Source organism: Notolabrus celidotus, chromosome 6, assembly GCF_009762535.1.
Source record: "Notolabrus celidotus isolate fNotCel1 chromosome 6, fNotCel1.pri, whole genome shotgun sequence".
Classification (NCBI taxonomy): domain Eukaryota; kingdom Metazoa; phylum Chordata; class Actinopteri; order Labriformes; family Labridae; genus Notolabrus; species Notolabrus celidotus.
Window position 1 is genome coordinate 35,925,112 of NC_048277.1, and position 11,425 is coordinate 35,936,536.

Below are 11,425 nucleotides of genomic sequence, written 5' to 3' on the forward strand. Positions count from 1 at the left end.
ATGTTTTCTGTTGACATATTGTTTCAGATGGAGGAACTACAACCAGGGCTTTCCTAGCTTAATGAGCTAAACCTCTATGGACATGATTTAATGTTTATTCTTCACTGCTCTTTGAGGACTACAGAGTTAACCTGTGTTCATATTTACGTTATTCAGACATTTATTGGGACGCTGGAGCTCACATCATGACACAAGTTACAAAGTTTAGCCGATGAAAAACTCCAGTTCATAATTTGACTCCGCTACAAACCATCACATTTGGACACTTCATCACTCTGCATCCTGATAAAAGTTGTCTTAAACAACTTAAAGTAATGTTAAAAAAAGATTTGTCTTCATTCATCTGCTTTGGAAAGAGACATCCTTATGACAGTAGGTGATGGTGCTCATGGGAAATGTAGTCTTCATCCTGGGAATACACAGCATCCTAAGGAGGGGGTCCTTCATGTGGCTTGATCTTTCCTCCACGTTCTTCTAAAACCAGTCATAGATTGTTTTTAACCACTGAAACCCTGATTCATGTTGGGCTCCATGTTTTTTTAATATTCTCTTCAAAATTAAAACACAGCAGTCATCCTCAGTGTATGCTTCAGTTTGTATGAAAATGTCCCTCAGCATGTCAGACTTAAAAAGACTAAATCCAATAATATAGGAAAAGCATCATCAGGATATTTTAATTGACATTGTGTTTCATAAAATTCCTCAAGAATTACATTTTCATTAACATACAAAACATAATGCTAAACATCCTAAAAGTGATAAAAACATTTCAAAATAAAACCAGTTTGAAGTTTTTGTAACATTATTGTGAAAAGGCTTGTCAGAAATGTCCTTCTGACGTCCAGGATGAGTCTGCTTCACCGTGAGATCACTTGGTCAGTTCATAGCACCAGAAAAAGAAACCATACATGTGTTAATGCTAAATCCTCAAGACTGTCTTCAGAGGGTCAAAGAGGCTCACGTGGATCTGTGAAGCTTTAAAAGAACCAGTGGATCTACTGTGAAAGCAGTAGATGAATGTTTACACTTACTGCAGCTCGGTGCAGTATGTTACAGTACAAACGTTAAATACATGATCTTCTCTGAGAGCAGTCCAGCGTCGTCATTGTCAAGTCCCTGATTTCACATTTTTAAAAAGGACCGCTGTGAAGGTGATCAAACATGTACACGAGACCATCAAACAAATAAAAAGTGCAGAAAGAATATCTGCAGAATCTCTAATAAGTCCATCTACACTAATAGAAAGGTTAAAAACCTAAAACCTGACAGGTCTCCGCTTTTCAGCGCAGTCCTCTCTCTCTCATACAGCGGCCTCCTTCGCTCCGCCGCCGCTGATGTCTGGGATCTGGTCTGCGAAGGACTGGGTCATCCACTGTCCGTCGGGGAGCTGACCCTCTGGTATTTGTGACGTGCTCGCCTCCTGCGCTCCTTCTGAAGACAGACAACACACAGACTGAAGGACTAGGTTTGGGATGATATGACACAACTGAGAGTTCCTTATGTTAACGGCTTGTTTGTGGGATTGAAAAGAAGGGAGATGATGGAGGGATTGATTGATTCATGCAAGACTTTTTAAACCTGGTTACTGCAACGTGAAAGAACTCATGCAGCAGCTAAGTACTCTGACTCCTCCTCTGCTATATTATGAAGCACTAGAACTCATGTGAGACTCACACTGTTCCTCTACCTGCTGCATTGCTGAGATGCTGCTGCTTTCAGTTCTGTGGTTTCTGCTGCAGAGCTGCCACACTTAGCCTTATCACTCTGCATTGATTTAGCCTTTAATTAAATCTTTTAATCACAAAATTTGTGATTTGATTTCCTTTTGAACTTCTTTTTCATAGAGTAGAAACACAAATCTGTACAAAACAGGATGTGTGGAGTCAAAAATATGTTTTTTTTTGTATGCATTTCACAATTTCTGCAGATGTATATCTTCAGATCGCGATGAAAGCTGTAAGATTGTACGTAATGTGACAATATGATCATGCACAACCCTTTTCTTTGTCTTGGCTCTGCCTCCCCTGTCCTCTAACATCTAGCTGCAGACTCTTCTTGTTGTGTGTTGGGTGGTGGGGCTGTGATCCAGGTGCTAGAGTAGGTAGTCTGGGTGTTGTCACCACCTGGAGCTTGCATGTACGGAGCCTGGGTCCGTTGAACGTGGCAGTACTGTATGTGTTGGGTTATTAAATCGGGGTGTTCTGCTGGTGGAGATGATGGACGGTGGGAGCTGGCATGGAGGGGGGTTACTCTGGGACCCCAGAGTTAACTCTCTGAGGTGTCGTGGGCTGGACTAAAGGAAACATCAGTGAAGGGAGGAGCCCACTTGATAACCCCAGAGATGTGCTGGCTCTCGCTCCCCATCTGTCCTTTCTATCTCAGGCTTTGGGGGACATGAGGAGCCATGGGGTCGGGTACTAAATGTATCAGTAAAGGGTGTAGTGGGGCGGGCTTCTTCACTCAGCGCTCTTCCTTTCTTTCAGCAGCAGTACCTTGTGTTTATCTCAAGTTCTGTCTATTTTTGCAAGAACGGGAAAACCAAACTGCAAGTATGTTGAAAAACTGCTCACATGCCTCCTCTCTCTGGACTCTCTGGAGGATGCATCTCTGCTCTGCATGTGAGCTGATGATTCAAAACAAGCTACGTTATAGAACCATAGACTCTATAAAAAATGGACGTAGTATCCATGACGTCACCTATCTGTTTCTGAAGCGCTGTTTTGAAGCCAATCGTCGGCGGCAGCCATATTGGAAATCCTGAACTCAACCAAACTTCGTCTGAGCTAGTGTGAGGTAAAGAGGCGGACTTTGAGCCTTTTCGCTAACAGCTACAGGGTGACCGCCTGTCAATCAAGTCAGACATGTCCTTATTTGGGCAAAACGTGTACGTTTAATATCTTCAAAAATACAGAGTTCTAAAAAAAATCCACCCCCTGTACAGAAATTAGTTACTCAGATCTAAACTGTTTTTTGTACCAGGCTGTAAACATGTTTATTTCTGCTGTAAAGATCAGCTTCTTTGAATGGGTGTGTATGTGGTTTCCTGTGTTTCTGCAGCCAGCCTTAAGTGGACGCTCTAAGAACTGCAGTTTTTAACACTTCCTGCATGGGCTTCATATTTTAATATTGGAGGTTGCTGCTTAGTTAGAGCTAAGAAACCTATCAGCAGTTTTAAAGATAACTTATACTGACATAAAGATTAGAGTTTTGAACTGTTAGTGTGTTACCTCTGTTTTCCCCCGATGAGAACGTACAGTGACCGTTCGTCTGGGCCGGAGCCCCTTCAGCTCCTCTCTCTGCGTACGCTCCCCCATATGCATCTTCATAACCAGGATCGTAGTTCTCCTCCTTTATCGCCATCCTCTTGGCGTCCTCTGTTGGTGTTAAAAAAAATGGCTGTGAGTTAAGTCTCACGAGGAATGAAGCAGCTCTAAAGCATCAAACAGAAGTCTACCACACCAGAAGTCGATTTGACGGGTGAAGGGTTCAAATATAAGTTCTGATTCAAACAAATCCTGTACTCACCCTTAGCCAGCTTCAGGTCGAACGAATACTCCACCTCCTCGATCTCTGTGCTTTTCTGGACGCCCTTCAGCTGATCTCTGAGCTCCCTCAGTTTGATGTAGAAGTGGACTTTGTCCTGAGCACGAGGGAACTGAGCACAGCGGGCGCTGGACGAAGGCATCAGGTAGAGAGCCTGTGGACGAGAGAAGTTCATGAGATTCACTTCCTGTGGCCTTGAGGGATGGAGTCAGACGTGAGGCCTGTGAGGTGAGGGCTCTGTCACTTTATCTAAGACTCTTGAACTACATCCACACCTGAGTCAGCAACGTTACCTCTTATACTGTTAGTCAGACAAACATTTAAATGAGACGCCAAGCTAAAAAAGGAAGCTAACGTTCATCAGTATTAAAGGAATCCATAAAGATGATGATCCTCACCACATCACAGTCGGGGATCTTGTGCGGCTGTAAACCAAAATCAAGCTTTTTGGGTTTCTTTCCAAACATCTCTCTGCAGAACATTTCATAGATGCCTTCAAGGAGAGAGAGAAAACAGAAACGTTTACTTAGTTTCACTCTTAGTTATCGTTTCAAATGTGACGTGAAAGAGAGGAAGAGTTCTCACATTTTCCATTGAACACAGCTATCAGAGGCTTGAACTTCTTCAGCTTCTCTACGAGGATTTTGCCTCCTTCTCGTAGCTCTTTACTGTCGGGACAGAATCAAAATGAAGAGTGTTAGAACATCATTTCCCAGGAGTCTCTGCTCCAAAATCAAAATGACAGCGATGCACATGTAGTGTTGTTTCCTCTTACGTTGAGAGGTCTTTGCTCCCCGGCGTCGCCCTCTCCACCATGTTGGTGAAGCCCATTTTGTACTTGACAGGCAGGACGGTGTCGCTCATGTGGTTCAGCTGCTCATCAGTGAATCCAGACAGGAACAGGCACTTCCCTGGGATTCAAACGTTTACCATACATTAGCTACTTTTACAAACAAGACAACAAGTTTTTCCTTCAGTTAATGGTGTCTCAGCGCTCATCTCAACCTTTATTTACAACAAGAGGGGTTCAAAATCCTTCAAATGACTCTGAAGTTAAAGCTGGGGTTGGTGTTCAGATTTAGATCCACTTTTTGTTATACTGGTTAAAATGATCTTTATGTCCCGATGGTAATCAATACATAATGTGTTCTTAAAAAAAGCTGCTATCTACAGCCGGCGTAAACCTGGGAAAACACCAACCAATCAACGATTTTGGGGTCCAAAATTTCAAACCAATCAAATCCTGTCCTGCCGTTCTGCCCGTCTCCTACGCGTACATTTCCCCAGCGTTCACTCCCCGTCTCCTGCCTCTGCTTCCCCTGACTCTATTCACTGCCCCTCTCGCTCCACCTCAGACCTGCCCCCTCTGACCCGATGAGGTGCTTTGCTCAGGACTGTAGTCCGGATCAGAGTCTAAAAAGCTCTCACCACGGGGGCTCTGACAAGCAGAAGAATGAATGACATTCAGTAAGTCCTACAGAAATGTAGATGTTGTAGCATCCGTCCGGACGCTGTAGTGATGATGAGCCGATTCGTGAACACGTTGATCTTTAATAACCGGTCACTGTCGGCCGTGATCACGCCAACCAACAAAACAACAATCAATGTTTGAATGAATGAAGAACTTCTCCTCTTGTCTCTCCTCTCTCCTACTCACACACTCTACACCTCTCCTGATGCCTTCACTGACTGTCAACACTGTAGGAATTAAGAACATCTACACTGAACAGGTTTAACAAACAGTAGAGCTGTTACAGTATTATATATGTGTGTTAGAACTTTTCTCCTGATATCGTGTCACCATGACAACTGGATAATGCTAGCATGACAGTTGTGAGTGCTAACAGCAGCCATGTTTGTTTGTGTTTTTAACTTTCATTATAATAATGTTTTGGTGAGGACCGGTTTTGAATAAGTCACCATCATATGGTCGTGGGGGGCGTCGTTTTGGAGGAGCTCCGAGGGGAGGGGGGGAGGAGTTAGACGGAGTCCTGAGGAAATGCTACATCCAAATTCATGCTAGTTTTCCGAGACTACTAACACTAGCTTTAATAGATTTCTCTCTCGACAGTTCTTAAAATGTGTCTAACAAAGATACAAAGACCACCAAGTTCTAGAAATGTTTTCAAATTCAAACATTTGTCATCCTCTGATCATTTTTTGCAAACAAGCACAGGACTTCTTTTGACATTTATCATCTTCAGATCATCCTCGTCTCATTGACTCACAGAAATGATTTCCTGGACCTGGAAACCACCGTCCGATGAAAGCTGCCATCAGTCCTGGATTGATTCCAATCTGTAAAGAAAGCGGTGCATGTTTTAGAAGCGTGGAAAGTAAAGTGTAGACCTCTTAGCAAAGAGTTTAACAGGACTCTTACAATGACGTAGTCCAGGTTGTAGTCCAGCAGGTCAGGCAGAGTTTTCTTCATGACCTCCTCCTCGGACATTCCCTTGAAGCGGTCGATTTTCCTCTTCACCTTCTTGAAGCTCTCGTCGATCTTCTCCTGCTTCCCGTCCGCCTGACCCTCGGCCGCCTTCTTGGGCTTTGGGCCGGGTTTCGCTTTGGGTGCGTTTGGGTCTTTGGGTGGCTTTGGTGGCTTTGGTGCCTTGGGGACTTTGGGTGGTTTGGGTGCCTTAGGCTCCTTGGGTTGTGCTTGTCTGCCTCTTTTTTTGGGAGGGGCTAAAAGAGAAGTTTAGAGAGGTGAGGAGCTGCATGAGCCGTAACTGTACAGGAACCATCTTCAGGAAAGCTCATCAAACTGACTCAAATCACAAAACTATTCCAGACCACGTTAAAAATCAACAAGCAGATCTACAGTAACTGAAATACTTTATTTCATATGGATTATCGTACGTTTAGCGAGGTCGGCAGGCTCCTGCTGATCCATCATGGGGTCTGGATTAGCCATATGTGCCCAGGCTGCCTCCTCCGCCTTCTCCTCCGGGTAGGGAAACTGTTGATTGGGGTTGAATCCTGAATATTGAGTCTGGAGAGCCTGAAACTGCTGTGCAGACTGAACCCTGTGGTGGACGAATAACATACAAAGAAGAGGAGGAGTGATAATAAAGACAACGAGGAAGAAGGGAGGCGGTGTGCAGGGTTTCAAGAGTAAGTGTTCAGTTAGGCCTTAGATAGGATAGTCCTCTTCATAACGACTTTATCGGCCTGGTTTATGAGATGAGCATCACTTTGGGTCGATTTAATAAACTTGTCAATCTGTACTAATCCAGCTGAGTACGTTAAAAGCATTTTTTTTAAAGGTTTCTGAGAGTGACCTTAATACTAAAGACACGTTGTGGTACAGTGCCATAAAATCATCTGCTTTTACCATCAACGGGCACTCATGCATTCTTATGTTTCTGGAGTATTATCATGTTTTTATCAAAGTTTGTTCTTATCTAATGGAGGAAACAGCTTTTCTGATGCCTTATAATCACTGTGAGGAAAGAAGAAAGATATTCTAAAGATGAAAAAAATAGTTGCAAGAATCCTGCACACTGTCCCACTTTCATATAAAAGAGATTAAGTGCAACGTTTCGGTGTTAGACCTTCATCAGGCAAGTTGGACACTGTGCAGGATTCTTGCAACTTGAATTTTGTGAGCTTCTCCTGTCCTTTAAGTTGATGCACGATTATTCGAATACTCCAAAAGCACGACTCATACCTGCAGTACGAAGACACTATATGGACAAAAGTATTCTGCCACACCTGTTCATTATTCAAATCAGGTGTTTCAATCAGGCTCCCTTATCTGCAGTGATAAGCGATCTGCAGCATGCACATTTTGAACGATGCTCTGCTTCGAACTTTGTGGCATCAGTTTGTGGAAAGACCTTTTCTATTCCAGCCCTAGTGTACAAAGCAAGGATGATAAAGACTCAGTTCGATGAATTGGGTGTGGAAGAACTTTGGTGAAGTGACCTGAACTCCATCGAGAGCCTTTGGGATGAACTGGAACGGAGATTGCGAGCTGGGTCAGACCTCATGAGCGCCCTGCAGAAACACTTCCAGGAAGAGTGGAAGCTGTTAGAGCTGCATAAGGGGGACTGATCGTAGACTGTATAAATAATGGAGGTAGTATCCGTGACGTCAACCATCTGCTCCTGAGAGCTGTTTTGAAGCCAATCAGCGGCGGCAGCCATATTGGAAATGCTGAACTCAACCAGTAAAAGTGTGACATAAAGAGGCGGAGTTTGAGCCTCTTAGCCAACAGCTATGTGTTCCCGCCTGTCAATAAAGTCAGTCATGTTCTTATTTGGGCAAAAACTTATAATCTTAATATCTTCTAAACCGTCGCGTTAGAAAAAAATTCACCCCCCGTACAGTGTGTGCCGATAGAGAGATTAACTACGTAGAGCCAATCCGTTTTTTGAACCAGGCTGTAAACATGTTTATTTCTGCTGCAAAGATCGTCTTTTTTTGAATGGGTGTGTATGTGGTTTCCGGTGTTTCTGCAGCCAGCCTCTAGTGGACACTCGATGAATTGCAGTTTATAGAACTTTCACATGGGCTTCATATTTTGAGACTGGAGGCTGCCGCCTGGGACCAACGTGTAATGGTCAGGCGTCCGAATACTTTTGTCCATATAGTTTCCAGTTTTCCTACTATTTTCTAGCCTCTCTTTTAGCTTGTGTAGTCCCCTTGAAAACCTCTGGACGGAGGGATTTCATCATCAACACTTCTTTCCGTGTGTTGTTAAAGTTGTGCACGCGACAGTTAGTCAAATCTAGCTTTAAATGCATCCAATACGCATGTGATTGGAGGCATATAAATCACTGTGTTAGTTCTCAATCAACAACAGTTAGTAATTCCAACAGACTGTAGTAATTACACAACATTATTACACATCAGTAAACACACAGCACTCTAAATCATCATGTATGTTGTAAAAAACAAATGGCATGTTTTATACAGAATGGTAAAGAAAAGTAAAAAGATGAAACTGGGCGCACATGCTTTCATTTCATTTTCATCACACTCTGCCATTCAGAGGTCTGCTGCTATGATCTGACTCCTCTGAGGCCACACTGTGGTGAGGATGAAGACTCACCACTGATGAAGATACTCCGGGGAGACAACAGGGAATGCTCCATTCAGCTTTTCCTCCATCTTTTGGGTGGTTTAACTTTATAGATAAATTAATATGCAAGGATGAGGAAACATAGCTGGGTCATGTACACGTTATATTTTAGCATTCAAAGGAGTCTGGGTAGTGTGTGAAACTGAACGCATGTGCCAGGGCATTGTTACGGTGGCCCTGAAGGACAAAACTAATCTACAGAAGATGAAACACTTTTACAAAGTTGGAGATAAATTTACATTTTGGGAAACATTTACATTTTATAAAACAAAATGATATCAGCAAAACACTTTTACTAAGGCCAAAACTAATTTACAAAAGATTAAACACTTTTACTGTTTCTGAAACAAATTAACATTTCATTTTTACGCAAAGGGAATGTACCAAATACCAGAAGTGATCTGGAAGTGATCGAGAGAGGGGTCATTTAGTTTGTTTGGATGGAGAGAAACCAAATGAAGATGGACATGGTTTACATATTAGGACCAAAGACTGTATAAAATATGGACGTAGAGCTGTCTGAGGCCAATCGTCGGCGGCAGCCATATTGCTTCTGTCGAGCCAGTGCGACGTAAAGAGGCGGAGTTTGAGCCTCCTAGCCAACAGCTACAGTTTTCCCACAGGCAGCTGAGCCTCTCATTGGAAGACTAGTAATCTCAATATCTTCGAAATTGCTGCGTTAGAAAAAAATTCACCCCCCTCACAGTGTGAGCCGATGTGAGAGACTACGCTTGTTTTTTGTACCAGGCTGTAAACATGTTTATTTCTGCTGTAAAGATCGGCTTTCTCCCATTCATGTGTATGTGACTTCCGGTACTTCCGGAGCCAGCCTCAAGTGGACACTCAATGAACTGCAGCTTTTAACACTTCAGCATTGGACTCATATTTTTAGACCGGAGGTTGCCGCTTGGTTAGGACATCCTCAGGTCTCAGAGTGAGGTGTCAGACCTCAGATGAACAAGCATCATGTCTCAGCAAAACCTTCATCGTGTGTCAGAATTCAGATGAAGCGGCCTCAGACTTAACGGTAAAAGTGTTCCGACCATAGACTGTATAAAATATGGACGTAGTATCCGTGACGTCACCCATCTGTTCCTGAGAGCTGTTTTGAAGCCAATCGACGGCGGCAGCCATATTGGAAATGCGGAACTCAACCAGGCAGAGTGTGACGTAAAGGGGCGGAGTTTGAGCCTCCTAGCCAACAGCTATGTGTTCCCGACCGGGAGTCCAGTCAGTCATGTCCTTATTTGGGCAAAAACTCATAATCTTAATATCTTCTGAACCGTCACGTTAGAAAAAAAATCACCCCCTGTACAGTGTGTGCCGATAGAGAGATTAACTATGTAGACTGAAGCCGTTTTTTTTTAACCAGGCTACAATTAATGCTATTAATGCTGTAAAGATCGTCTTCTTTGAATGGGTGTGTATGTGGTTTCCGGTGTTTCTGCAGCCAGCCTCTAGTGGATTCTCGATGAATTGCAGTTTATAACACTTCCGCATTTGCTTCATATATATATTTATTTTTAAGTTATCTTTTTTGGTCTTTTTGTCTTTATTTGATAGGACAGCTGAAGAGAGACAGGAAATGTAGGGAGTAGAGAGCGGGGGAAGACATGCAGGTAATGGTCGACCAGCCTGGAAGCAAACCAGCGACCCCTGCGATGAGAACTGTAGCCTCTGTATGTGGGGTGCTTAGACCGCTAGGCCACCAGCGCCCTATGGGCTTCTTATTTTGAGACTGGAGGTTGCTGCTTGGGCTAAACGGAGTCAGGCTAAATGGAGTCAGACTTAACGGTAAAAGTGTTTCATCGTTTGTAAATTTGTTTTCTTAAATGTTAATTTGTTTTGGCCATGGTTTAAAGTGTTTGGCTGACATAATTCTGTTTTATAAAATGTAAAAATATTTTCCAAAATGTTAATTTGTCTCCAACTTTGTAAAAGTGTTTCATCTTTTGTAGATTAGTTTTGTCCTTCAGGGCCACCGTACATTGTTGACAAACTGAGGAGTTGGCAACAAAAGATAAACAATAACACAAAGAATATCAACAAAGGTAAATCATAGGGAGAACAAACATCACAAAGCAGTATTATAAACACAGTAATATATAAATAAACACAGAATTATCCCACTATTACACATCTGTTATAGTTAATCTGCGGTATGCTAACTAGCTAACAGCAGATAACCCAGCTGTTAACTAAATTAATAAAGATTTTAACACATGTCTGTGAAGTAAAGGTAGGAGATGATTTTAAATGTTTTATAATAAAGTAATAACACGATGCTAAGCTACTCTGTGTTAGTGCCACAAGTGCAGCTAATGCTAGCTGCTAAGCTAACCTAGCATGGATGAATGGTTTCGCTCCCCCTGAGACTCCTGGCTGATTAAACCTCACAGAGTTAATATTGTTTTATGAATGTAAACGAACCTGTTGTTGGTCCGGGTTGTTTTTGTATCTTCAGTAAAGAGAAGTGTTATTTTCCCATCTATTGAGCTCTTCTATTCACAACATAGCAGCCGCTACCGAGGTAACAAAGACATGACAGCACTGCCAGTCAACTCTGACACCGGAAGAGCTTAACGTGGAAGCGTGGATGTGTGAAAAGTGCATTTAACAGATCCGAAAATATAAATATGAATACTTTAAGGTTCACTTTTTAAAATATTTAGCACTACAACATTAACTTGAACGTTGGTCTGATAGATTTGATGTTTAAAAGACAAACTAACTCATTCAATCAAAAACAAAAAAAAACGTGCACCCCTATTTTGTCATTGGTTTGATCCAGTCGCCTTT

General features: G+C 42.6%; 1 protein-coding gene across 2 annotated transcripts; it reads right to left on the bottom strand.

Moving 5' to 3' along the window:
• Window positions 1–577: 577 nt before the first annotated feature.
• On the bottom strand, window positions 578–11,215 carry tdg.1 (thymine DNA glycosylase, tandem duplicate 1). 2 transcript variants are annotated; one of them, XM_034686733.1, is made up of 11 exons: window positions 11,057–11,215; window positions 8,597–8,671; window positions 6,400–6,566; window positions 5,924–6,225; window positions 5,772–5,841; window positions 4,319–4,454; window positions 4,129–4,211; window positions 3,942–4,036; window positions 3,526–3,697; window positions 3,228–3,374; window positions 578–1,431 (listed from the first exon to the last, which is right to left on the bottom strand). In XM_034686733.1, the coding sequence occupies exons 2-11, from the start codon at window positions 8,653–8,655 to the stop codon at window positions 1,301–1,303; spliced, it is 1,362 nt and encodes a 453-aa protein (XP_034542624.1). In that variant the 5' UTR covers window positions 8,656–8,671; window positions 11,057–11,215; the 3' UTR covers window positions 578–1,300. The 2 variants fall into 2 exon arrangements, with proteins under 2 accessions (XP_034542624.1, XP_034542626.1); XM_034686735.1 differs by lacking the exon at window positions 8,597–8,671 and having other exon boundaries at window positions 11,057–11,214.
• Between the last annotated feature and the right edge of the window lie 210 nt (window positions 11,216–11,425).